This window comes from Cardiocondyla obscurior, linkage group LG17 (genome assembly GCF_019399895.1).
Source record: "Cardiocondyla obscurior isolate alpha-2009 linkage group LG17, Cobs3.1, whole genome shotgun sequence".
Taxonomy (NCBI): Eukaryota; Metazoa; Arthropoda; class Insecta; order Hymenoptera; family Formicidae; genus Cardiocondyla; species Cardiocondyla obscurior.
In genome coordinates, this window is record NC_091880.1 from 205,289 (window position 1) to 231,341 (window position 26,053).

The 26,053-nt window shown below is 38.7% G+C and overlaps 3 protein-coding genes and 1 long non-coding RNA gene across 11 annotated transcripts; 2 read left to right on the top strand and 2 right to left on the bottom strand.

Moving 5' to 3' along the window:
- Positions 1-555: 555 nt before the first annotated feature.
- LOC139109227 (clavesin-2) lies at positions 556-6,781 on the bottom strand. Of its 3 annotated transcripts, none has more exons than XM_070668120.1 (8): positions 6,409-6,781; positions 5,878-5,991; positions 5,569-5,705; positions 3,212-3,410; positions 2,752-2,956; positions 2,380-2,503; positions 1,951-2,163; positions 556-1,605 (listed from the first exon to the last, which is right to left on the bottom strand). In XM_070668120.1, the coding sequence occupies exons 4-8, from the start codon at positions 3,366-3,368 to the stop codon at positions 919-921; spliced, it is 1,386 nt and encodes a 461-aa protein (XP_070524221.1). In that variant the 5' UTR covers positions 3,369-3,410; positions 5,569-5,705; positions 5,878-5,991; positions 6,409-6,781; the 3' UTR covers positions 556-918. The 3 variants fall into 3 exon arrangements, with proteins under 3 accessions (XP_070524221.1, XP_070524220.1, XP_070524222.1); XM_070668119.1 differs by having other exon boundaries at positions 6,384-6,781; XM_070668121.1 differs by lacking the exon at positions 6,409-6,781 and adding an exon at positions 6,170-6,377.
- Positions 2,429-3,437, top strand: LOC139109245 (uncharacterized). The gene is made up of 2 exons (XR_011546808.1): positions 2,429-2,547; positions 2,630-3,437. It is a non-coding gene; the product is annotated as an uncharacterized lncRNA (long non-coding RNA).
- Positions 6,782-8,141: 1,360 nt separating the features above from the next.
- On the top strand, positions 8,142-21,792 carry LOC139109235 (androgen-induced gene 1 protein). Of its 5 annotated transcripts, none has more exons than XM_070668137.1 (6): positions 8,142-8,586; positions 9,805-9,975; positions 18,830-18,967; positions 19,123-19,340; positions 19,549-19,700; positions 20,357-21,792. In XM_070668137.1, the coding sequence occupies exons 2-6, from the start codon at positions 9,817-9,819 to the stop codon at positions 20,407-20,409; spliced, it is 720 nt and encodes a 239-aa protein (XP_070524238.1). In that variant the 5' UTR covers positions 8,142-8,586; positions 9,805-9,816; the 3' UTR covers positions 20,410-21,792. The 5 variants fall into 5 exon arrangements, with proteins under 5 accessions (XP_070524238.1, XP_070524239.1, XP_070524242.1 ...); XM_070668138.1 differs by lacking the exon at positions 8,142-8,586 and adding an exon at positions 8,674-9,680; XM_070668141.1 differs by lacking the exon at positions 8,142-8,586 and adding an exon at positions 16,510-16,687 and having other exon boundaries at positions 9,844-9,975.
- On the bottom strand, positions 21,196-25,995 carry Smo (smoothened, frizzled class receptor). Of its 2 annotated transcripts, none has more exons than XM_070668101.1 (8): positions 25,865-25,995; positions 25,295-25,606; positions 24,708-25,148; positions 24,392-24,564; positions 23,975-24,312; positions 23,594-23,795; positions 23,327-23,497; positions 21,196-23,227 (listed from the first exon to the last, which is right to left on the bottom strand). In XM_070668101.1, the coding sequence occupies exons 2-8, from the start codon at positions 25,604-25,606 to the stop codon at positions 21,973-21,975; spliced, it is 2,892 nt and encodes a 963-aa protein (XP_070524202.1). In that variant the 5' UTR covers positions 25,865-25,995; the 3' UTR covers positions 21,196-21,972. The 2 variants fall into 2 exon arrangements, with proteins under 2 accessions (XP_070524202.1, XP_070524201.1); XM_070668100.1 differs by having other exon boundaries at positions 21,196-23,251.
- Between the last annotated feature and the right edge of the window lie 58 nt (positions 25,996-26,053).

Consider the following 26,053-nt stretch of genomic DNA (forward strand, 5'->3'; position numbering starts at 1 on the left):
AGCTTTAAGGTAGATAGATAATATTTCTTGTTATTAAAAAATATATATTGACAATTAAGCAATTAATATTTAATTCTCAATTATAATTAAATAAAATTAGTAGTTTAATTATGTGCTCATTTAGGTGGTCGAGAAGTTCGAAGTAGACAAAATTAATTCACCGATCTCGGGGGGAGGAGTTAGTAAAATTGGTGGCACAGTCAGATCGTCGTTCTCATCAATTCTGCGGCCACGCTGCGGCAAACAAATAAATTCAATGCAGTCTAACACGGCTTTTTTACGATAGGAACTGTATCTGAATTTATATTTCCGATATTACAAAGACGAAACAAAGACAGTTCTTTAAGTTATAAACTTTTACAGACGCCCGTAAAGGAGGATATCGGTATAATGAGCGTCTTCCGACACTTAGCGTCCTGATCTTTGCACGAGATACGTCGTTCCGACGATGATTATCAGGACGATCTGAGATTATATTCCACGAAACCTAGATCCTCTTCCGTCATCAATATGAATTCAATATAAGAAAGAGAAAACAACGAATTCGATTCCAACTAACAGTTTTTTAAAGATAAAATTTAATTTTTTATACGATTTATAAGTACAGTTTAAAGATCAAAACATTCGAAGACTTTTCAGTGCGCTTATTTCTAATATTATTTTAGGAGTCATATAAAATTTTTACTTTCTGATTTTATACCAAGAAAGTGAAAATCCTCAACCAGAAAATTAAATTACACTTAGGAAATCTAGTCTACAGAAAAATCTATTGCTATTGTTCTTGTCGATAAAATTATATGATACCTCGAGATTATTCGAATCGTTTATCCACAAATTCATGTGGCTTGTAAAAAGCTTTAACAGGAAGAAACAGATTTCTATCAAAAGCATAAGTATTTAGATTTATAGAGATCAGTTTTATGTTATGAGATTCGTTTTTTCCGATAGTATTTCATGATTGCTGCTGACAATGAGAGCCTTTTCTTCCAGTCTATTGTCTAATAAATTATCCTTACTGCTCTCGCTGCGTGATCTGCCAGGAATCATTTCGAATTCGTTCAAATTAATGTCCGCATCGAGAAACGTCAAATCATTTGTATTTTTAAGCTGATGCGTTTCAGAATCAGAATGACACGTCTCGTTTACGTTTCCATTACTAATTCGTTCATGTATTTGTTCTTTAATACTGTCCTCGGTATTTTTTGTCGCAAGTCCCGTTGTCTCTTTCTGTTTGTTCGATCGCCCATGTATCACATTGAGCTCTACGTCCATCGTTTTCCCAGAGGAGTGCTTCGCGAAATCGTCAGAATTGCTCAAGAATGTTTTGCCCGTCGAGACGTTCGAGCCATCACTTCTCTTATGGTTTCCGTTTGCGGTTTCTGATCCGTCTCGAAGGCTGGCCGGTTCTTGCACGTCGGCGTGACGCTCTTTTCCCTTTTTGGCGGTGGCGGCGGCGAGCTCGGCCTCTTTCATTGCCGAGTGGATGACCGGCTCGGCCCACAATCCCGGGTTGAAGGCTGGCCCCGTTCCACCGAGCTCCGCTGGCAGGATATCCGTCGGCAAGTGTTCGTGAAGCGTACTGAGGTTGTTGCCGTGCAGATAGATCTACGAGCAGAGAAACAGATAACATCTTTTTGTGCACGCCAGCAATGAGACCGAACAATAATTTCCCGTCGTTTATGCAGGTTCTTAAAGGTACCAATTTACTAGACACTCATCTAACTCTCGTTCTTTTTTACAGATTATATTATAAGCAACAGAAGTCGTTTACGCTATCTTTTAAGTTTAGTAAAAACCAGGTAGCAAATCGAAGCTAAATTGATCTAGTTGATAAATAATTTACCTTTACAATTATAATTGTCTGTCGTCGTGTACATCAAGAGTGAGAGCAATTATATTTTAAGGTATTATCGCAAATTTTTATTCATACATTTTTCATGCATGTTTCACCTTATTACGTGTCTTCTCGTCTAAAAAGGGCTTCACCAGGGCCAGGGTCGCCTGAACGTAGAGTGGTGCCGAGAGGAAGTGAATCGCCTTGAATCGAGCAGGAAATCGCCCACGTAGAGCAGCTATTAGGTTTCGTAGAGCCGCTGCCCCCAGTGCACCGCCCTGTCGTAACGAGAATCCGCTCCAGTCTACCACAGCGACGAAACCGGATTGCTGAAAAAAAAAAAGAAGCATAGGTCATCGCTAAGGCGTTCAGGTAGGGTGTAATAACGTCAGGACTTAAGTGGACGCCAAGTCTAGACCGGTCGTTTAGATTTAGTTGAATGAAACACAAGTCGTCGCTGATTGAATTTGGAAGGTCCTGTTAACGGTACGTTATTGCATTATAATTCTGAAATTATTAATACAATACAATAGATAAATTTTTACCTGATTTCGAGGATCCTGAATAAGTATTTCCAGAACTAAGAAGATCGCTCGCTGAACAGATAACGCCGGTACGGCTACGGGGTCCCATTGCGACGCTAAAATAACCAGCACGCATCTGCCTTTTCTATATTGATAAAACATAAAATAATTAAGTTATAAGACGGACAAGTAAGTATTATAAATAAACTTGCCTTATTAAAATATATTTTAAAAATATATAATTGTATTAATCTTTATAATATTTATGTAGGATGAAGCTCTGTTAGTCGGATACTTTCCGGTACGTATGTGGCACGCGCGAGGGCGGATAAGAATAAATCAGCAGGACGTACGTAACACAAGCCAATGACTGCAGGAGATCATTGTTCGTACCTATCACGTGCGGGAAGAACACCCGGTATGCCGGCACGAAGTGCGCGCTGTAACGCTGGGTCTCGGGCGGTGAGATTGCCGAAGATATCCTGGCGATGTGTAAGTTGTGCCTGATAAGCGGCTATCAGGGCCGCCGCCTGTTCAGTACGGTACTTCCGGGCTAGCAGGAAGCGCGTGATGTACTCGTCCGTGCAATGTTCCAGGTCTAGGAAAAGAACGGAAACCGTCATTGGCGGTCATTGCGATGCTATCCACGATCGGAAGTAATTTGTATGCAAATAATCCCCGGAAATGTGCGCGACACATACTAATACTCCTTTTTTTTTACGTTCGACGTTTACCTTTCGCGCTTTAACAATTAAACAAGGCACGACTGGCTTTCAACAGGGCTATAGATATCTTTGCTGGATAATATCTTTATCCGGCCAAGTTCATTAGCAGTCATGTAACTACGTCTTACCTACATTCGGCATTTGTCGAAGTATAGATCTGACAGTCTTGATGGCAAGCTTTTTATCGCGCTTATCGAACCTGCCCCCCTCTTCGTAGATGCTACGGGCCAGACTGCTGTGACCGCGAACGGGATCGCACCACATATATTCGCAATACTCGGACATTTTTATTTCCCTTCCGTGAAGATACGTGTCAATGCTCTGAAACTTAAAACAAAAAACAAAATTAATGAAGCTATCGTTGTTTAAATTTTTTTAAGTTAAATTAATTTGATAGAATATGTATATGTATATGTATATATATATATTTTTTTTTTATTTAATTCCGTGTCTTTACGCAAACTAATAATCGGTGTTTGCTTCTAGCTGATTAATTGTTTAATTACACGACACCTCACCGCCAAGGTAATATTTTATTTTCAATTACAAACTAGATTAAGAATCGTGTACAAGCGGTGTGCGAAGAGAAACGTGTCTGTTAGCAAAAGCACGACGCGCTCTGAATCATACGTGATGCGTCGCTCGACTACACATCGGGCAACAAAGAGAACGTATGTAACGTCCAATTTACAAAGTGTCCGGTCTGTGTACCTCGAAACCGCTCCCACAAAATAAATAACCCACGATTTATGTCAAAAACCGATAATCATGCGCTTTTTGATACAAAATAACACGGCTGATTCACTTCTCGTTAGCTGGATTATATATAAATTACACCTGAGAATGTATTAAGACGAGGTCGAGATAAATAAGAGCGTGATGAGACTTGGACTCGAAAGGCTTCGGTTCTCTTTCTTCTTTTTTTCTTTTTTTTTTTTAATAAACCAGACCCAGGATGATTCAAAATCGTCCTTGCATGAAGCGAGTCATGCGAGCGTTCTTTCGACCGGTTCGGATAATTATTTCGCGAAAGTTTCGCACGACCTTGCAACAAGAGAGCGAGCGACCGATCGATCCGCAATCCCTTACACTTTCCAAGCAGAAAGTCCGGCGTGGTCGAATCGATCACCTCGGTACATGACACTGAATGCGAATCAAACATTTGTAAACTCCCAGCCGAGAGCGACCTGAGAGAAAACAGTAGGATCGTTCGACGTAATTAATACCGTTACGTCAGATTTATTTCTGCTTCGGTGAAGTTTACCGAACCGATAATCATCGGTTCGGCAACATGATAGGGCTTGTGCACGCCGACACGCGAGCTAAAGGCAACGGAGAAAGAAGAAAGCCAAACTTAATTAGCTGCGAAGGATCAAAGAAGATTATGACATCAGAACTCTGACGAAGAAAGAAAGGGAAAGAAAAAAAAAAGAAGATTGGCATAGAAGATAAAAGAGATACACCGTGACTGTTTCTTTCTAACTTCTACTTACAATTAGATTTTTTTAAAGTAATTCCTGTATTCCGTTTAATCCTGTTCTACGTTTATCTTGAAACAGAGCCGCGGAACTTGATTGAGAGACTTTATTAGTAAATTAAACAGAATAAATTAATTTAAAGTTCGCAATCGACAATGTAATGGCCACGTGTAATTATTTTAAAAGCATTGTAAATAGCAAGACTGAAAAATGCATGAATTATAGATAAACGTAGCGACCTTCCCGATAACTTGTCGGTTGATCTGAGAGAATATATATATAAAGGAGCTCGCGAAGCGTGAATAAAAGCGGCAAAAAATGCAATTCCGGATTTCACCGATACGTTTCCGTATCGACGTGTTGAAGCGTTCTTCCGTTGCGCGGAAGTCGTTCGGTTTTGTCTGAAACGTTTTGATATTTGTTCGTATGACGAGTGACGATGCAATAGTAATACATGTACATCACACGTCTGTGCGAGGAAGAAGTTGCGTAATGTATAACGGTACAAACGCCGTATGGCAGTAATAAGGAGTCGCCTGTTTTTTTCTTTTTTTTCCAGTCGCACAACAAAAGTCCCACTTGTTTGTTGCGAACTCAAACCAATTACCACAGAAATATCCTGCAAGTTTTACGCAGCCCATCGGTCGCGTTTAAAACTTTGACTTTAATCAGTTTAAAAGTATTATTTCATATAAAGCAGCAACAATTGACTGTAATTAAAAAATACATTATTAATAAAATATGAAATTATTCTCTTTTTACAGAGATTCAATCGAAAAATTAAATATAAAACGATTAAATATAAATCGGACAGTACGTGTAATTAAGTAACAGCTTTGAAATATACATTTTCTTTTGTACTTTAGTATTTTAAAGATAAGGCGTTCGAAGTAATAAGGTCTTTTGTCAACGAACTGTGCTTTGTTTTGCATAAATCGCATTGCGTCGTAAAAATCCAAAGACTCGTGGCCTCCGTTAAGTATCAATAAAACTGTAATATTACTCACGTAACCGGCATTAGAGGAGGCCGATAATGGTGACCGATCGATTATCCACGTCGGTTTACGTCGACTTTAGTTGTTCTCTTGCTCTGTGCACGTACGCGTGTTACATGAGCACCTAAATTCCGCAAAGGATACCGTGTCTAAAAAAAAATATTGCGAAACGTGATTGAAATAAGGAGCAAATCCAAAAAATGAGCTAAAGCATCAACTTGAATATGTACGAAGCTACATGTTTGTAATAAGTATTTAAAAAAAGGTAAAAATAGCACTTAGATATTGTTTTACTTAATAAAAATCTTGCACGTTTCTTACATTTTCTTTTGAGTTCGCTGGTTTTCCTACACAGCTGCACGTATCCGTGTGATGCACTTTCACCAATTTTGCCTGATTGCAGCATGCCCAGCCTCACATAGCAAATGACAATACCTACAATAAATTTTATAACGAGTTGTAAAAATGCTTCTAAGATCATCGACTGTGACCGCTGGATATAACAATTTTGAGAGAACAAAAATCGAAGCCTTGACTGACCGGGGACTAACAAAACTCCTTCGTGATTTCCACCAAAAAAAAAAAAAAAAAAAAAAAAAAGAACAATACCTACATATTTACGTCGTAACCGAACGATACGCTTGTGCCTGTGTATTTCTAATATTTATGCACAATTTACATTAATCTATTCAAAGAAGCGGCGAGACGAAACACCGCCGTGCCGATTACGAAAGTCGTCTTGCAAAAGACGTACGTTGCAAAACTCGCTGTAACAGGCGCGCGAGAGGAACTAACTTTCGTAGGCCTTCGTAAGGGCCTTTTCTTACTTCGCACTACACCTTCGCGGCGTACCAGCGGGCAGCTTCGAAGGGCTGTATCGGGCACAGATAGTCGGGAACCTCGTCGCGATAAAAGTCACAGACGCATCCGGTCGCTGGAATCGATCGCGGCTCACTGCCAGACGCATTTTCATCGGTCGACTTTCCATTCCACCGTTTTGCGCGCGTGATGATTCAACCGCGGCGTCCACCGTCGAGAAACCGCCGCTCGTAAACATTCGCGTCGAAAGCAACACGCTGTCCCGTTGGAAAAAAGAATCTCTGTCTTACCATTACTGTTACCGTGGGGGCGGCTCGAGTTTCCCGCGGTCAATCACGGATGACGCTGGCGACCGGTGAGAGCGCGTTACTTCTCAAACTGTCAGCCACCATAACAGAAGAAGAAGAAGAAAAGCTTCTCGAACGTCTTCCGAATCTCGGCACTGAGAAATCTTGGGATTGATAAGTACGGATTTGTCATTCTGTTTGCTTTGAACATTTTGTCTGTAATGAGAGCAGCATTGAATTATCGTCTTTGTTGAATTTTAATTGAGGATTAAATTTATTCGATTGTTAATGTGTTTTTCACTTGTTAATGTGATAAAAAATGCGCAGATAATTTACTTTTGTTTCTTCTACGGTATAAATAAACCGGAATAAACCTGCTTTACATTTAATGACTGGTATATCAGCGAACTACGGGTGTATCGTGCAATATTTCGCATGATATTTTTAACGCTTATTTCGTTTCTTTAAATGTAGATAATAAATTTATTTCTTTTCTCTGTTAATAATATCGAATTCGGGCTTTTATCGCTGTAGTGAGGCCTGGTTTCATCAACGAAAATTAATCAAATCGGCTGATTAACTTTCAGGGTTGCAACCGCCGAACCATAAAACTGACATAAAAAAAATATCCATCAGTTTTGTAAAATATCTGTTGCAACCCTGATAGTTAACCGACCGATTTGATTAACTCGCGTTGGTGAAACCAGGTCTGAGTCTTTCTGATGAAGAACCGCATTGCTAGCAAAGTATTACCATCATTTTCATCGACTGTTCCGCGTATGAATGAAAACGTGCGAGAACGTTGCGTAAATGTTCAATTTACCAAGTCATCAGATTGTTTTCAGGGTTATTTATGGATTTCGTACTCTTGGCTTATGTTACGAAACTTTCGAGCCTGAATTCCGACTGGAATTATTCTGCATCGCTTTCACGTGTAAGTTAAAAAAAGGAAATAAAATAATATAAAGTAATTCTTCGATTATGTAAGTCACAATTAATATTTTATATTTTGCTTGTCGAAATTATTGCTTGCAGGTCTGCACGTCTGCTCTGATTTATTCGTTATCGTGCACAAATACAATCCAATTAAGAATCTCAGCGACTTTTACTCATCGGCTTTAATTGCAAGTCATCGCGAGGTAAGATTAGATTTGTTTGGGTTATAACCATTACACAGATATCGCATATTTTTTTCTGCAAGAAAAGTATTCGTTTTCTGCTCTCAGTATCCGGGAGCAGAAACCAAAGAATCATACAACATGCGACCACCCTGACCTTTTGTATCGTATGTGCATATAAGGATATCGCATCAGTCTTTGACGTTGCAATTGCCAATCAAGCTGGTCTTCAAACCAAACCCATCGGATTTGCATCAAATTGATCAGGTATACATAAACAATTACAAATTAATTTTAACGCCCGAGTCTCATGTCATTCTTTCTGTTTCACAAGGCTTTTCTGCGCGCGTTGCTCTACTCCCACCGAATGAAAAGATGATAAATTTCAGCCTTGATAGAACTAAATCGTTAGAAGCGAGCGCTACGGTTCCAGCGTTGAACAATCGTAATTCCCGAGTCGGAGCATTCGCCCATCGTCGATCGCAGTAAGCGCATCATAGTCGTCGACGTCGTCGTCGCTGATGTTTGGATCTCGCCGTGGTGATAAACGCGAGCGATAATCGCAATACACGGCGGCGGACATCCGCGACTCATTCTCGCTTTGGAGTTCGGACGCAACATTGATGCTACGTCATTCCGTTGATAATCGCCGACGTATCAATATCAGTGGACACTCCTATCGAACTTTTAATAGTATACACGCGAGTTCAGCGCGGCCAGTCGGTGGGCGCTTGATTGCCAGTGCACATCGTGACTTGACACGCGACCAGCGAAGTGGTCATCATCGGTGAAGTAACGCAGACGAGGTAATGATACAAAACGCACCTGAAAACGAGCCTAAACGCGCTTCATATTGCCAGACACGGTAGTCAATTTCATTTAGATTAATTAAATTAAGTATGTCACTTAAAAAAAAAATTTTAATAGAGACCGCTGAACATTATTAATTTATTCTTTTTTTTTCTAATTTAATTATTCTTCTACTTTGAATATTAGTGGATATTATTTACATTGAACATTGACATATGTAAAAATATAACTTGATATTCCATAATACACCGCGCGTGTACAGCTTGAATTAATAATCGTCTGGCTGTTTGCACTTGGAATAATTATTGCAATTATATAATTATGTCAAGGTGTGGCAAAGACGAATTAACGTCAAAGAGTTAACTTTTAAGGTAAACGTATTTCTATACAAAGTGTACGAAAGAAAGTTCAGATAATCGGCTTTAAACCTAATTTTCGCGCCTCTCTAGCTATGGTTTTTGAAACCAAACGCTGCCTTTGGCTCGTTATCACGAGGGGGTTATTAAATATAATAAGCGCCTGCCTTTGACCGTCAAAATGCGGCGATCAATTACGTAATACTGGACGGGCGATTGTCGGACGATTAAAATATACTTTACGGTCATAATAAACGATGTTACGGCCAAGGTCTCCAGCAGGAAACCATGTATTCTCCACATAACCGTAGACGCGCGTCATGTAGCATGTGAAGAATTTCGTGGTTCAATAACCGGTTATTTCCCGGCTCGAGTTTGCTACTGCATGATCGCATCTGCATGCACATTGATGCGGCGAAATTGGAGATATACGTGATGACTCGACAATCAGCGAAGTTGCAAAAACACCCGCGATGTTGAATAATCGCTCTTGAAGCATTCGATCGCCGCATCATCGTCGCGCGTGAAAAGATGCAGAACAGATTGCGAAACGTTGTCTAAGAGACTAATTCGCTCGCTCTCAATAATACGCGACGTCGAAGTGAATAAAGTGACACGTGACGTTATTAAGTCTTGGGAGTCCTTTTTTTTTTTTTTTTTTCTTCTTTCGCGCGCAAGTTGTCCGGTAACTTTGAAGTAAAATTGTTTCGAGCGAGTTCAACTAGACTTGTGAGGTAGTTTCTAACGTTAATATTTTACAAATTGTTCGAAATAATTTTAATATTGTAATATATAACTTTATTTATATTAACGCTTTTGCTGCCCTGTTGTAATGCGCACGTTTTTCGAATTTGACAGAATTTCATCAAGATGCCGCACGTTCTAAACACGCTGGTCCATTTGGTCAGTTTGGCGGCTTACAGCTTCACGTTGTATTATGCCTTCAACGTATTGTACATTCCTGCGCTCGCAAACACGTTCAGCAAATTCGATCCTGGCCAATTCAAGTACTTAACGATGTGGAATGTGGTGAGTAGTATTTTCGTTTACGAGCCATGCGCTCAGCTTCAGTCGTTTTAGAATTAGATAAAGTATCAGATTTGCAAAATGTGTAACATATAATAATAATTATTATTATTATATTGGTACAAGATAGAAATAAAAAGATTCAAAATTCTACTTTTATTCGTATGAAAAAATATCTTCTTCACGTTATGATTACTTTTATCTATAACCGACCTGAAAAAAACGACCGGCGATATTAGGGACAACAGTATCGTCGTCATTTTTATGTAAAATTGGTCAATCAAAGCTGGATATTGAGATTGAGCAATTCTTATATTGAATAAGTTTTATATACCGAATCTATCAAGCTTTTTGTACGGTCAATTAGTTTGCAAATCGAGTTCTGTATGTTGGATTCATCTGTCCGTGACATATCCACGTGCATATATGTACGGCCGCTTCTTTTTAAACGTCAATCGTTGAAATTTATACATCGCGAATAAACAACAAATTTTTTTTGAACATATATGTCTGTAAAAAGACATTATTTTTTTAGATTAAACATTTAACAGCCGGGTGTTAAAGTGCATTTATTTTTAAAATATTATATTAGCGAATAAATACATATTAATGCTTTTTTTTTAATTATTATCATTATTATAAACAACGATATCATAAATAGATAGCGACGTCGCGTTTTACAATCAAAAATCGTGTTATATCAAGAAAAACAAAAATTATGCATACGAAATCGTTCTTTCTTGCACTTTATGTTTAGCATAAAATTCCATCTTGTAAGAAATAATCGCGTTTATCGGCATATATTAATTTTTTTAGAAAATTAAAAAAAAGTTCAATATCACAGACTTATAAAAACTCGACTGGTAAAAGTAAAAAAAAGAAAGGAAAAAGATAGGAAATAATTTGAATTACTTCTGCGGTCGTTAGTGCATTACTATAAGTTTAGTATACGTAATCTTTGATAAAAAAGAAATGCACTAAAAGACTTATGTCAGTAACAAGTCAACCGGATTACGTTTGCGCCGAACCAAAGAGTGTTCCAGGCTTAACAAAGAATGGAGAAATACCATTGTTTCCTCCCACTATTGTGTCATCAACTTTTGTGTAATTCCAAGTTTCTAGAAAGTTTAGACCTTGCTCGGAGCGATATAAGTCGCTCTTTCTCTCTCTCTCTCTCGTCTTTCTATTCGCTTTTGCTCATGGAATATTATCCAAATTAAAGCAGCGGCTTTAAAAAAAAAAAAAATAATAATAAATCGGACAAGGCTGATACCAAAGACATCTTCGAACGCGAGAGTGGAATAAAAAAACATCAGGAATTGCGACAAGCAGCAGCAATCTGAACTTTTGTGAAGTCAAACGTATCGCGAGCGTTTCAAGTAACGCAGCTCGGGAACGAGCGGCAGCGTAGAAGAATTACGAAGAAGAGAATCACACAGTTCTCGTGAGCTCTAAGAGAATACGTCCGCACGAACGGCAGCTTCGCTCAAGGTCCGCGAGCAAAGCAGTGAAGAATAAATACGAGTTTCATTCGAGGCGATCGGTTTCAAATCGACCGCCAGCTCGGCCGAGGCTGACCAAGCGGGAAGCCATCGCCGCGGAGCTTCTTCATCTTGCCAGACTTGGGACGCGGGCCGGCGGTCCCAGCGCGGGGTCAGGAGTCCTGAGAAATCCTCGAAGATCACAGGGAGGATTGTTAGGACACGTAGGGCGCCCGAGACGCCTCCACCATCCACCACTGTTTCTCTCCCTACTATCATTTTCTTCGGAACGGCGCGGCCGCGTGAACCAGTGCCAAACGCACGCACGCTGCGGTCTTTTCTCCCTTCCCACCCGTCGTTTTACTCCATCATTATCCGCCAGTAAGTCGCGGGCCGCCGACACGAGTGCGCTCGAGGTGTATCGTGTGCCGTACCACGTGAAGCCGCGTCTCGGTGTCTCTGACAGAGAGAAAAACATTTTTTTTTTCTAATTAAAAAAAGAAAAATAAAAAAAAAGAAAGAAAAGAAAAAAAAACGAACAAAAGCAGGAAAATATTGGAAGGAGCAAAAGACGCCGCGCACACACCGACCGTCTTTGAGAATCGTAAGCGCGCGTTTTCCGCACCAAGTAAGGCTAGCAGATCGATCGGTGCTCTCCGGGAGTCCGTCGGTCGAGAACCACCGTGCGCGTGGACCGATTAAAAATAGGATACACGTCGGGTTTTCTACGCTTTTTTTACCCTCGCCCTATCTCACTCGCTCTCTCTCTTTCTCTCTGTCTCTCTCTTTCGTCTCCGCGGGCGTGTCGATGAACGAGGATAAAAGCCCGGCTCTTCTTTCCCGTCGCGACCACCAAGTGCCGCGCGATTCTCGACAGCCACGGGGATTCGCGTATCCCGGTGCCGCTCGCGCTGATCGTTCACTTGTCTCGTGAACGAGACCGCCGCGACGACCCCTCGCATCACGAGCTAGAGGTTAGGGTATCCGCGCGTCGTCCGCGTCCGCTTCACCCGGTGTTATCAATCAGCTGCCGATCAGCCGGCTCGCCGACGGACCGGGCATCGTCTGGGTTGCAGTCGCATCGCGATGCGGCGGAACGCACGTGGTGCGATTGCAACACCACGCGAAAACACACGCCGGACTACCGAGAGAGAGAGAGAAAAAATATGTAGGGGAGATATTTCGTGTAGGAGTAGACTTTAAATCACGAGTTTGTTTGATGTTTAGTTATATCGTTTTATTGTGGCAAAATTAGGAGAAAGATGGTAGAAAAGAAATCGTTTAAAATGTACGAACTGGCTTGGAATATTTTAAATTGTTATTTAATCAGTAATTTAATCAGTTAGTTTTAAATGTCAGATTAGAAACGTTTAAAAATCCAATTTGGAGATTCCCGAACAGAGCCTAATTAAAAACCGGTTTAAAGTTGAAAATCTTACGTTACTCTGTTCACTTTGTCGTAGACTTGAGTTGACCACAATTTAAATTTTCAGTGGGTTGTTAAAAAAAATAAATAATAGGACGATAGGAAATTGCACCTTCAATTTTTTTTTTGTATATGGAATATGTGAACTAATATTTCGTGTAATCTATTTCCTGTTTCTTACATTATACTTATTTATATCGGTTTTAATTTTACGGAAATTGCTGAAATTATTGCAGTTATGAGAATACTGCAAGAAGTCGCAGTCGATACATCCGCAATTTATCTTCCGGTCTTTTGCTTGAAGATTCTGTATTACGGGTTGTTTAAAGGAAGAGGTATATGATAGGAAATTCAAATCGTAATAAATCATCAACGTGGCGAAAGTAATTTTAATAAATCATCGAATTACTATCGCGCCGTTAAGGCGGCACTTAATTCCCGACGTTGAAAGAAAAAGCTAATTACAAATATTAATATAAAAAGTTTTACACGTCTTCTTTTTTTTTTTAATTAAATTGAAATATTTGTGCTTTATAATTACTGTATAGTAATACAGAAAAAGAAATGTTGAATTTCTATGTCGTAATATATCGCAATACGTCAAAAATTATCTTCTAATCATTTTTTTTTTAAGAAACAAACATAAGCAGATAAATATATATTAAAAAAAAATAAAATAAAGTAAATAAAAAACTTATCGAACACAGGAAGTCCAGCTTGATCATAGAACATTTTGTATTTAATTTTGCATTTGATTTCGTACTTGATCCGTTCGGAAAATTTTTTTCCCTCGAATTTACATCGTTCGCGCTCACGGTCCGGAAATCTGTTTGCGCTCGTCTGTTTTAACACCCTCGTTAAATCAATTTGCAATTGACAGACAGCAACACCGCGGATGACGAAGTTGACAGCTTCTGTCGACAGCACGTGTGTCCCGCGGACTTTTTAACAAGAACGAGTATCGGGCGACAATGTGTCGGCAGAATCGCGAAGTAAACGCTCGGGCGGATAATCACGTTTTGGATCCGCGAATTAAAAACTCTCTATCGCGGCAAAGTGAATTATGTAACGTAATAGGCCGGCAACGGGTCACCCAATACTTCTTTGAACGCCTCGCAGTTCACATTAAATCCGTGAAAGACCTTATATTAATTTTACGCTTCGCTGGCACGGCAAAAAAAAAAAAAAAAAGAAAAAAAAAAAAAAAACAAAACCAGCTCACCCACAAATAGGTGAGCTTCGATGACCTAGTAAAGTATTAGACGATATTAGAGTCAGAATTTTGATAAAGACAACTAAAGATATGTTCTTTATTTATTTGATTTTATTTTAATTTATTTTATTTTATTTATTACTATTATTTTTTTTTTTTTATTGATTATCTCACATTTTCTCTCAGCTTTTTAATCTCTCTTCGTGTTCATGTTCTTACAATTAACAACGGAGTTCTATCCACTCGGTCGCTTAACGTCGCGATAAAGAAAGCCACGTCACGATGAATTATTAAGTCCCCCTTTGTAATTGCTTGACGTTGATGATATAAGAAAGTTTCGGCTAAATTTAGACCAAACACCTGTCATCGCTGCCACAAAGCGCTTTTACGTTGCATAATGCAATTAGCGGGGAGCTGCTTAAACGAGCGATAAAGCCTCCTTGGCTCCTCGTCTAAGCCATTGTTCTTAACTTTCAATTTCTTCGTGATATAATGTTTCGCCTACTTCGCGTAGAGAGTGAACGTAAATCACCTTTCCTCGCGAGAAGTAGCATAAGGTAGAAATCAGGAGATGCGAAGAAGTGAATGAATGATAGTGAGGTAACGAGACGTCACGCGTTTTATAATGAAAGGGCAAGTTTATGTAACGATGTATATGTCTATTTCTATAAAGGGTACGTTTTCACGGTATTACTGATGTTACTAAGAATTGTATTTTTAAATGAGACCGCGCCTCGCCGAGCCGCGCACGACGTAAAATTCAATTAGGAGATAAATGATTTAATGTCCTTACTTATGCAAATTACGCGAGATTAAATAAAAGGAAAGAAAAGGTAAGAAAAAAAAAATATATATACATTGCGGTGTCTAATGCAAACATTTGTAATTTAAATTAGCATCTTAGATTAATCGAAATTACTTTTTTTTAATTTTAAATGTTTCTTAAAGCGGTAAGTCCGTTTATTAAATTTTTTTATTTGGGGGGAAGTTCTATCTTTGAAATTTGATCGAAATGTCAGAAAAGTATTTTATTACGATTTACCGAATTTTATCCTCGGTTTGATGCAAATCTGGAAAACTGGACATATACGTATTTGCATACACATGCATGTATATTCGCCCACACGCATAAATACATATATTTACGGACATTTCAAATAAATACAAATTCGTCGTAAATTGGGAAGGAGAGAAAAAAAAAAAAAAGAGAATCGAGATTTGTTATGCACACGAGGTCTTTTTTAACCAAGCACTCAGTTACGTATAAATTATGTAACTCAGCTATACACTCGCTTGCATAATGTACGCACGTGTTGGGAAATTATCAACTGAAACTTTCCATCTTCGCGAACTATCTTCCGTTTGCATATTTGTCACTTTTTCAATAATAATTCTTCCCGCCGGTGCTCGCACGAAGATCAGCTCAGTTACGGCGAACACTTTTCGTGGCAGTCGTTCGTTCGATTTCAGATATCGATTTCATTTTAAATCGCGTACAGGAACAAGCGTTCTTCGAAGCCACATCGATGCTAGCGAGAGAAACTTGGAAAAGCAAAAGTAAAATTAATTATTCTAAGAGTTAATATTATATTTGCAGTCACGAATGTTGATAATAGAAAATAAATCATTATTAGTTTTACGCAAAACAACTACTACTTAAAAGAAACTATTTTTTTTTCTTTTTTTAAGTTAATTATCTCGTTTCTGTTGTTCAATCCGTAATTCTTGATTCGATAAGTAGAAACAAATCGCAATATGTTACGGTATTTATCGCGGTCTTACATTTTTATATAATCCGAAGCGTAATCTGACATGTAACAAATTATTGCCGAGATTGCGTTTAGAAGTTCTTGTTCTGTAGCTCGGTTTTCCATTGCTACAGCGATTTCTCTTGCTGTATCGTTTTTCCTCTCGAAGGAAGATTTGTTAATAATCGAAACGAAAGAGATTTAAAAGAGAGAGAGAGAGAGAGGGAGAGAGAAGAAAAAAAAGAAGACTAATGCACGTCGGGAAATTGCAGCAATTAGAGCTGAAACTTTGATCGCGACCGAAATGGCAAATGCGGTTTGAGAGAATAAGGATTTGCCCGGCACGCTTTAAACGGTCATTTAATAGACGTTGCTACCCCGAGGACTCGGTTACGTAAAATTTTTCATAATGAGATTTTACGTGTATCTCGCTGCCAACGGGCACGAGAGTTCCCATGAAATCCCGGCTCCATCGAGAAAATAAATTAGAAAGGAAAATGTGCGAGATTAGTGCGCGAGGGAACGCGAGTGCCGACGAGTGCGCGGGTCTTGCCTTTGCTCGAACGTCGCGAATGCTCGTGCGTGGTCCTCGAAAGAAAAAAAAAAAAAAAAAAAAAAAGAAAAGAAGGAAATAAAGGGACAATTAAAAAAGATAATTACGCGTTTTAGATTCGCGAACAGCCGTGAGATGCGAGAGGGCCTAACGCTCGGATTTCATGCCGTCACTTGTCTGCAGTTCGCCTTCGCGGTTTTTTACGATTACACGTATACGATCGTGCCGCACAATGTCACGAACATGCACAACGCCTACGGAGGGAAGTTCAAGTTCCTAACGTTCTGGGATGCGGTTAGTATCGACGGAAAAACTGTTTGCTCACCGTCTCATTGACGAAGCATGCGACGTTTCCCTGCGCTTGATCCTCTCCAGTAACCACTCTCGCGTAATCACTCTCTTCCACGCGCGTTTCGATTCCGCGGGGCGATCGTCGAGGAAAGTTAAACGAGACTTTCCGCGAGATCAGTCACCGCGGCGTGAATTCGAAAAGTCTGAGCCTTACACGTAACGAGAGACCCTCGGACCGATTGTGATCCTGCCTCGAAACCCGGAAATCGCCGCGCCGGACTTTATTATCGTTTAAATTTCATTTACATTCGCCGGGACTTCCGTGGGGAACAATTTATATACCTCATTACGCGCAATAAGGTCTTTCCTTTTGTTTATTATAACCATTTTCAGTGGATGGAAACGTCCGAGCAGTTTCCGGTACAGCGGCCGACGTAGTCGAGGCATCACTCTCGTTCCCTAGACATCCTGCGTCCCGCTTTTTCTTCCTATTTCTGAAGAAAAAAAAAAGACAATAATAATAAGAGTGATTTAGTTCTCCTTATATAGAGTAACATTGCAGAGAGTTACGAGAAACCTCTGGTGCTCTTTGTAAAAACCGATTCCCGCAGATCGCAGGTCCAGCGTACGCAGTGTATCCTTATTGCCGTGTTACATAATAGTGAAAACCGACACGTCTGTCTAGCAGATACCTGGCGATCGCAAAAATCACAAATAACGGTGATATAATATTCCTCGAATCGGCAGTAGAAAACGGAACAATCATCAATAACGATTATCGGCGCAATCAGTAATCACAAAAGAGCATTCCTTTCAACGTACATTTATGATTATCGCGAAAGATAATCGGGAAGCCAGATAGTCTGATTATTTTACGACAGAATTGAAATAGATCGAACCGATACTGTTTTCGAAACTCATCCTCGCCTTTTTTCCTCCTCCTCCTCCGGATTAAAAAAAAATTTCTTAAAACTAAATTTATACTACGCGTAATGAACGAACGCGACACGCATTCAATGCAACGTTTATTACGCTAGATTTATCTTTTAGCTCACATTTGTCGCGAATAAATTAAAATAAAGAAAAAAAAAAAAAGAAATCGCCTGTTAAAAAACCTACTCGGTCCATTCTGTCGAGTCGAAAGCTATATTCGACAAGATTACGTTCCAAGCATTTTGTCACTTGTCGTCGAATGATGACACTTGACCGTGTTTCATGCTCGAACTGCCGCCATCAGATTGCTCGTAAAGAGCAAAATTCAATTGTTTAAGCACCACTTCGTTTTATGAAACGGAGGCGCGTGTCACGCAAGACTGCTCGTGTGCAACGTTGATCGATAATTGTCGCCGAAAAGTCGGTTTAATTTTAATTGACCACCTAACAAAACCGAGACGATTACTTGCGACGGCGATAAAATCTTTAGAACCAAGTGAATTAATTTTTATTTAATTCGGATCTTTCCCGCGGGAATTTATTCTTAAAAAAAAAAAAACTGCGGATAATTACGGAATTTATCTTGCTATCGAGAGCAACGTAGATAATTAGGTCACTTCCTCTTCCGTCAACGCGCCAAAGTGTCACTTGTGGTCGACTTGCACGTGACACACATCATCGCTCAGTTGACGTGTGATGAGCTTAACAGGGCAGAGCTTTCAAAAATTTCGATATTATACCACGTCAATGAATATACATATATGTATCAGATACAATTAGTTAAAAAGTATTTCAATCTCCGGCGCTTTAAAACTTTGTTTTTAATACAGTAAACGTGTATTTTTTTTTTCACTTATGTTTTATATATCAATGTTCTTTAATGACACAGTGTAACGAATGCGCATACGATATCAGTACTTCATTGAGTAATTTTACGTTTGTGTTCGACACTGGTTTTATCTAATCGATGCGCGGAACGATATTTAAATGTTAAACTTTGCAAATATTAATTTGCGCTTGGAACGGCAATAGCCGATAAAGGATAGAAAGTTTTTATATCGTTTGATGAAAAATAACCCGAGTAGGAGTACGGCAGCGACAATATCACTCGAATCACATTTAACTTGAAGTGATATTTATTCCCACAGCGGTCGTTAAAAATAATTATCGGCTCGCTATTTAAAGCACTTCGAAATGTCACTCGTGTTCTAGATTCTGCAGACAATATTCTTCTTGATATGTCTTCTAAACGACCTATTCGGCACGAACGCTGTGAACCCCAAGAAGCCACCCTTCACGCGGAAGCTGAAGGATTACTTCCATGCGAGCCTCGGGTTTCCCGTTGCTATGGTGAGTAATGCAATAATAAAATTATCGTCGCAAAACAATCGTGAATGAATTTTACAAACGTATTCTTTTAGACCTTACGTACCTTTCCACTTGTAGAAATATCTTTAACAATAATTTGTTGAATTGTTCCGACGTTAATTCTGCTGCCTTTGCAGTTCGTCGGCGTCACTTTCTGGGTGCTGATGTTCGTGGACCGTGAACTGGTGCTGCCGAAGGCCCTGGACCCGTACTTTCCATGGTGGTTGAACCATTTGATGCACACGGTGATCATGGTGACGACCGTAATAGAAATGCTCATCGTGCCACGGCAATACCCCAAACGGTCTCGCGGTCTTGGAATTCTCATTAGCTTCATGCTCACGTATTTAGTCTGGTGAGTGAAATAGATCTGTGCCTTTCTTCTTTTTGTAACAACAGTGCTTTGTGGTGGCGTTCTAAAAAAAAAACAAAAAAAAAAAAAAAAAAAAAATTAGTAGGAAAGATTAAGATAGAAAATTTTAACATGAAAAAGAAGCCAAGTATTTCAATTATTTACCAGATATTATGTACTAGAATAGGCGTTACATGTATTTTAATTTTAGGATACACGTAATCTATTATAAAAGCGGCATCTGGGTGTACCCCGTGATGGACGTGTTGTCCCAGCCGCTGCAAATCGTGTTCTTCGCCGTGCTGCTGACGTTCTGCATGATTCTGTACTTCGTCGGGGAGACGCTGAACAACATCATCTGGGGTAACGAATACACAAAGCATAAAAAATCACATGCCAAATCCAAGTAGCCTCGCCCAAGCGTTCCTAACGGGTGATAAGAACCGCATCTGCCTGTCTCGCCTGCGGTGTTGGTGAATAAAAACTAAGGATGGATTCTTTCCGCCACCCTCCGTTGCAGCATGCGCGATGTTACTCATTTGTCAGAAGTAAATGTCATTTAGAATCTTAGTGCTGTGTATGTGCATGCGAGGCGCAATTTATGGTGTAACAGCGAAGGAGAACACGCGCGATCGTTAACCTGGCGCGGTGGAGATAACAGGAGCAGCATGTTAAGGTGCAACGCATTTCCGCGCGATCACGGACCAAGGGAGACTAATCCGTGGGTATAGCATTTCTTTTCCTCTCATTTTTTTATTTTCTTTGCGCCGAGCGAATAAAACGATGCGCACCTTACATCCACCCCACCCTCCGTCCCTTCCCCTTGTCCACGATAATACTTATTTTTGTACTTTCGTAGCGAACGACCTGTTATATGATTGTTTTCTTAGTGATAAAGCTAGATTGTAATATAAGGTGCACGTAAAAGACGTGTGTAACATATGCATATAAATGTACGATGTAGCATACGTGAATTTGCCCGAACTAAAGTCCAGATATATTTGTGTGGTCGAGTGTAGGAAAAAAATACGTAGCGGTAGCGGAGAGCGTGCAGCCGGATTTGAAAACGTAGAAACGGCGGAGCGGACGAGAGGGAATCTTTAATGTACCGATCGTAGTCGATCATCCGAAGATGACGTTGCCGAGGACATTTTCTTGCTACAAGTGAGAAGTGCCTTGGCGAAACCTAGTACGTTTTGCGGAAAGAAGATCTTAACTCCAACGTTGAGACGAAAGTACATGATTATATTGGTACAATTTGATTCAGCGAGTTATTTAATGACACGTATGGCCTAAGAAACGATATTGATTGCCGTAATATATATTTTCCTAGAAGTTTTATTAAATATGTTCAATGGAGCGTCTCTTAATATCTGCTTTTCTGCCAGGATGTTAAAGTTTGAATTAAAAATTAAACTGGAATGTGTACGCCGCATTAAATAAAAATTACATATCGTTTAAAAAATGTCTCGCTAATGGTTCGATATGCTGTAACAAAAATGACGATAATTTTATCTCTGATTCTCTTCGGAAAACAGATATCTTAAATACAATCGATAAACTTTAATGAGAAAGAAAGTAATATACATTTTCATATTTCACGTATACATATTGATAATAGTGAAATTTTAGATACTTTTTAGAGTTTAAAAGTATACAGAGAAAAACTAGACTAATGTAAAAAAAAAAATACTAAAAAAAATTGCGATACTTAAAATGAAGTGCTCCATAAATATATTATTACAAAATATATATAAAACGCAATGATACAAAAAGACATAGCTTATGATTAGCACTTTCCAATAGATCGGGACATTTGTACTAGCAGTAAATATCTGATTTACGTATTAGCAATATATACAATCGCTTACGATCTACTTTTTTGACTATAAAACGTGGCTATTGCAAATGTAAATTATATATTAGATGTGAAAATTAAGAATGCTTACTTGATTTGCATTCTGTGAATGTGGATTAAGTTGCAATTATTAAATAGGTGAACAAATTCTTTTGTTCCCAAAGTAGCCATTAATTTATAGATCAGTAATATAGAAAATTATAAAATATGTTTTACTTAGCCACTTGTTAAAAAAATAGATATATAAATATATTCGCTCGCGTACACATACACACTCACACGCAACATATACAGAATATCTTACTGTCACAGAATGTGGAAGCATTCTTGCAGATACTGGAAGACATATGATATTAGAAATATAATATGTATCCACTTTTGCGAGAAAATATGTACAACATGATATATTTCAAATTCTAGGATCATCACAAGTTAAAAATTAATCTAGCACTCGATACGAGTCGTCGTTCACACATACATACATTCATATACGTACATGATGAGAGTTATGGATAGCGTATTAAAAATTTGATTAATATTTTAGCAATAATAATAAAATGTGAAAAAATATATTTATATATATTGTATGTACCTGGATATCTTCTCGAGCGGTATTATTTAGCCCAGCATCTTGTTGTAATTACTCGTGCATCATTTACAACGTCAAACACAACAAATTTTCACTATTTCTATAAATTATACCTTTTCAGCGCACATACGTATTTCTCAACATTAAAAAAAAAAAAAAAAAAATAACTAAACAGATAATTCTCAGTCTTACGTCGTGATGTTTTTACTTTTTTTTAATTGCGGCGATATTTGAGTCCCTTTAGAACTACAATGTCTACTATTAATTATCTCATCAATACTTTGCTTTAACTCTTCCATCTCTAATATATCCAGCGGTAGTGAAGTCTGCGTCGCAATCTCTCTAGCATTAGTCTGTCCGTCGCCCTGCAGCAATCTCGTTAATTCTGGATAACACGAGGTAAGACTAGAATCCAAATCGCTCATCACAGCTTTTCTGTACACCTCTTTCTTCTCGTTTTCGTTCTTTGCTTTAATATCGTTAGCTTCCTGAAGCAGTTGCTTCAAGATACTTTCGTCCTGCAGGACATATTTGCCTCTATGACCGCTGTCGCGACTTCTTCTATCAGTTTCATGATTATAACTTTTACAGTTTTTATTGTTACGATCTTTATTCTTATTACGCTCGTGTGCGTTTTCTGGATCTAACATTTTTATTTCATCCTCTGACTGACTACCTTCACTATCACTGTCCTGTTCATCTTCCTTCTCCATGTTGCCCACTTCCATGTCGACGTCTTTATCGGCCATGTCTTGATCTCTTTTCTCATCACTGCTTAGATTTTCGTCACTTCCACTTTGTCCTCTCATTAAAAAAGGCAATAGCATACCCGTGTTTTTAGTGTCAATAATTTTCAAAGATCGCTCGTCTAAACCAGCATTGCCCAGTCTCCTGCCCATATTAGGCATTTGAATAGGAACTTGTGCCATTAGTTGACTGTCTTGAGATGTGGTACTACCTCTCCTAGAGAGCGGATCGATTTTGGCTGATCGGGACTTTCCAAAGTCTCTTCTGCTCTTACCACGACGACCGCGCGAACGGCTTGCGACCTTGCGTGTCGTCTTTACCTGTGCGATCTGCACAGATATTTGTGAGTCCAGGGAGTTCCGCCTAGATTCCATCGAAACGCATCGGAAGCTATAACTGATTTCAGAGTCCACCGAATTTCGCCTATTACTAGACACAGATCCTGTAGTACCGCCGACTAGTGCACCTCTACGTGTTACCAATTTAGGTAAAGCGGCCGCCCAGGTGGTACTGAAATCTTGAGACGCCGCGGAATTGAGATCGAAGTTTAATCCAACTGGATCCGCGTGAGTGTTGTGAAAACTTATGGATAAACGACCGGCTTTATTAAATGTCTTCCGGTTTGCGAATAAATGTGCGATAAGCTTGTGCTTGCTCAGTCTTATGGGAGGCTCTTCGGACTCACGATTGAATATCCTACAAACGAGAAGGAAATACATGCTACTCAGAATCGCATTGATGACAATAATAACGAATCAATACAGTAAGTATTTCTAAAGATGTAATAAAATTTACCTTCTCAAAAATCGGCACCAAGTATCAACTGTCGAGCTGGTCCAAATCCACGAAGACATAAGGATACCGGTGGAAAATAACGCAAGTAAATGTAATTGTAATTTACCCGTGCTAGGCCTTATATTCATTTTACATTCAGATATGTCTGCATACTTTGTTGCAATTGTGCATCTTTAAACAAATTTAATTATATTAATATCGCATTAAAATTAAATAATGCAGATTATATAAAAAATATGCATGAATTTTATATTAAAATTATCTTACATCATGTAACTTCTGAAGCTTTGTTGCCACTGCTGCGAGTTCTGAATATCATAAATATGACAATAAAATGTTATAACAACAGCTGCAAGAGTAGCTATAGAAAACAGTCCCATTCTGACAATAGTTTGTTTTATCTTCGAACTTGCTCTTTCGGATATAATCTCTTGACTGCTTATTTTTAATCGAATAAGCGTGTAGAGACCTAAAATATAACGTAAAATTGTATATTAATAATGTAATAATAATTTTGCAATGCGTTATACAGTAATGTATGAATACTCACAATTTATATCGATACAGAAAGCATTAAAAATGTATTAAAAAATTTAATACTGTGTGTATTACTACGAATATATTCAAACAATAAGATATAACATTTACCTCTGCATAGAAAATATCCTCCTATTAATACAGCCAATAATACGGGACCTAGCACAAAAATCTTTGACGCATGATCGGCGTAACCCACGAAACAAATTCCTGTCATGCTATTGCCGTCAATTCGACCTAACGCCATGACTGCGACTGTCAATACGAGCGGTATGCACCAAGCGATTAAATGAAAATAAGCACTCTTTTTATCTATCCGGTCTTGTATCGTGCCGAGTGCTCGAAAACTCATGTGCCAAGCGTATGTTAATATAACGAACCATACCGAAGCTGCCATTAAAGAGTAATACACCAAAACAAAGACAACGACACAGGAAAGATTTTCTCCGCTGCAATAATAAGTATTTTTTTGTTTCAATAATAAGTATTTTTATAAAATGAAATTAATAGAAAAATTGTAAAACGTACCTTGGTTCTCTCGTTCTTAACGTTCCGTCCTTGCGACATATAATTACATCTCTGCTGCCAGGAGTGAATTGAACCAGCCAGCCAATGCAAGATACCATAAAGCAGCAATTTATATAAAATATTACCAAAGCCGGATACTTATTCGCGCTTCTCCAATCTATTAAAAATGTTATCTAGAACATATAATAAATTATATTATATATTATTTAACTATTAATAATAGATGTAAATCAATTTTTAAATAGAGCTTTTCAAAGCCATAAGTAACAGAATATTAACACTTTACATTCTAAATAATTTTTACAAACCAACTTACAATAGTAAATAAATTAAAAGTACAGCAGATGCTTGCGCCCCATATAATGAACGAATGTATTTGATTATGTTCATCTGATGTGTATAATGGGTCATAACATTGTGTACCACAGCCTTCTACTCCATCAAAAATTGAAAGAGCATTGTCAGTAGGTACAAGAGGTTTCAAGCATTTGCCCGAGATATTAAACTTTAATTCTCTGATATCATTCTGACACAGACGTGGAAACAACTTTGTATTGTCACATTTTGCAAAGTTTGGCCACATTGTATGATTCATCAACATTCTGCATGGTCCAGATACCATCTTACACATTTCTTGAGATGGCAATTCTACTGTATCATTAATACATTTTGGCATAAATATCGAACATAAAAAAGGCTGAACTACTGCCCAGCATTTTGGTACATGTTTTAGAGCTTGAAGCAAGTATAGTCTTTCCTGAAAATAAAACAATGCATGTAGAAAACATGTTGTACGTTATATATCATAAATAATTTCTTCAGGAATATATTAAAAATTTTAATCTTAATTAAAAAAATTATTGATTTATAGCTGAAAATAATAGATAAAATAATTGTATCTACCTCAACAATGTCTTGAGTTATACGTTCTGGTATAAGATCCAATGTAGTAGAACTGTAAGGTAGTTTTGTACCCATGCAAGTACTCTTGGTCAGTGAAACACACTTGGCAGCTCTGCGGCAGGTAGGAATAGCAGGAGACAACTGAGGATACCTCTCCAACAAATAATTAGGATCTTTAATTATATGTCTACTCAAATCCATGTCTTTCCATGTACTATTATCACTATTGTCATTAGCTGCAAATCCATGCTCCTTTTCCAAACAACAGCCATTGTGAAGCAACAGGCAACAAAGAATTAACAGACGTATCATCTGCCAACAAAAACCATACATTTTTTTCGTATTAAAAAAAAAAATCAATTTAAGAAAATATATTTTAATAAAAGTGAAAAAAAGGCGGATCTCTCTTTCACTTATTCGAGGGGGGACAAAGAAAACTTCTTTTTTTCTTTTTCCTTTTTCTTTTACAAGCGTTCAATGTCAAGGAGCTCGTTTAATTAATTTCGAGGTGTCACGTGGAGGACTAATGCGCGGAATAAACAATGGAATTAGCGGCGGATAGACACGTACCTTTGTCGAATGGGTGCACAGATTCGGTCCCGGCTGACCCACGAGGTAAGATTCGCGTCTCGTTACGGCGCAGCGTCTCGCATCTTCTACGCGACAGCCGCTATTCGAGGCGCACGAACCAGCACCGGACCACACAACGCGTCGCGTTCCCGGTCGGCAGACCACCCACGACGCGTCTCCCCCTCAACT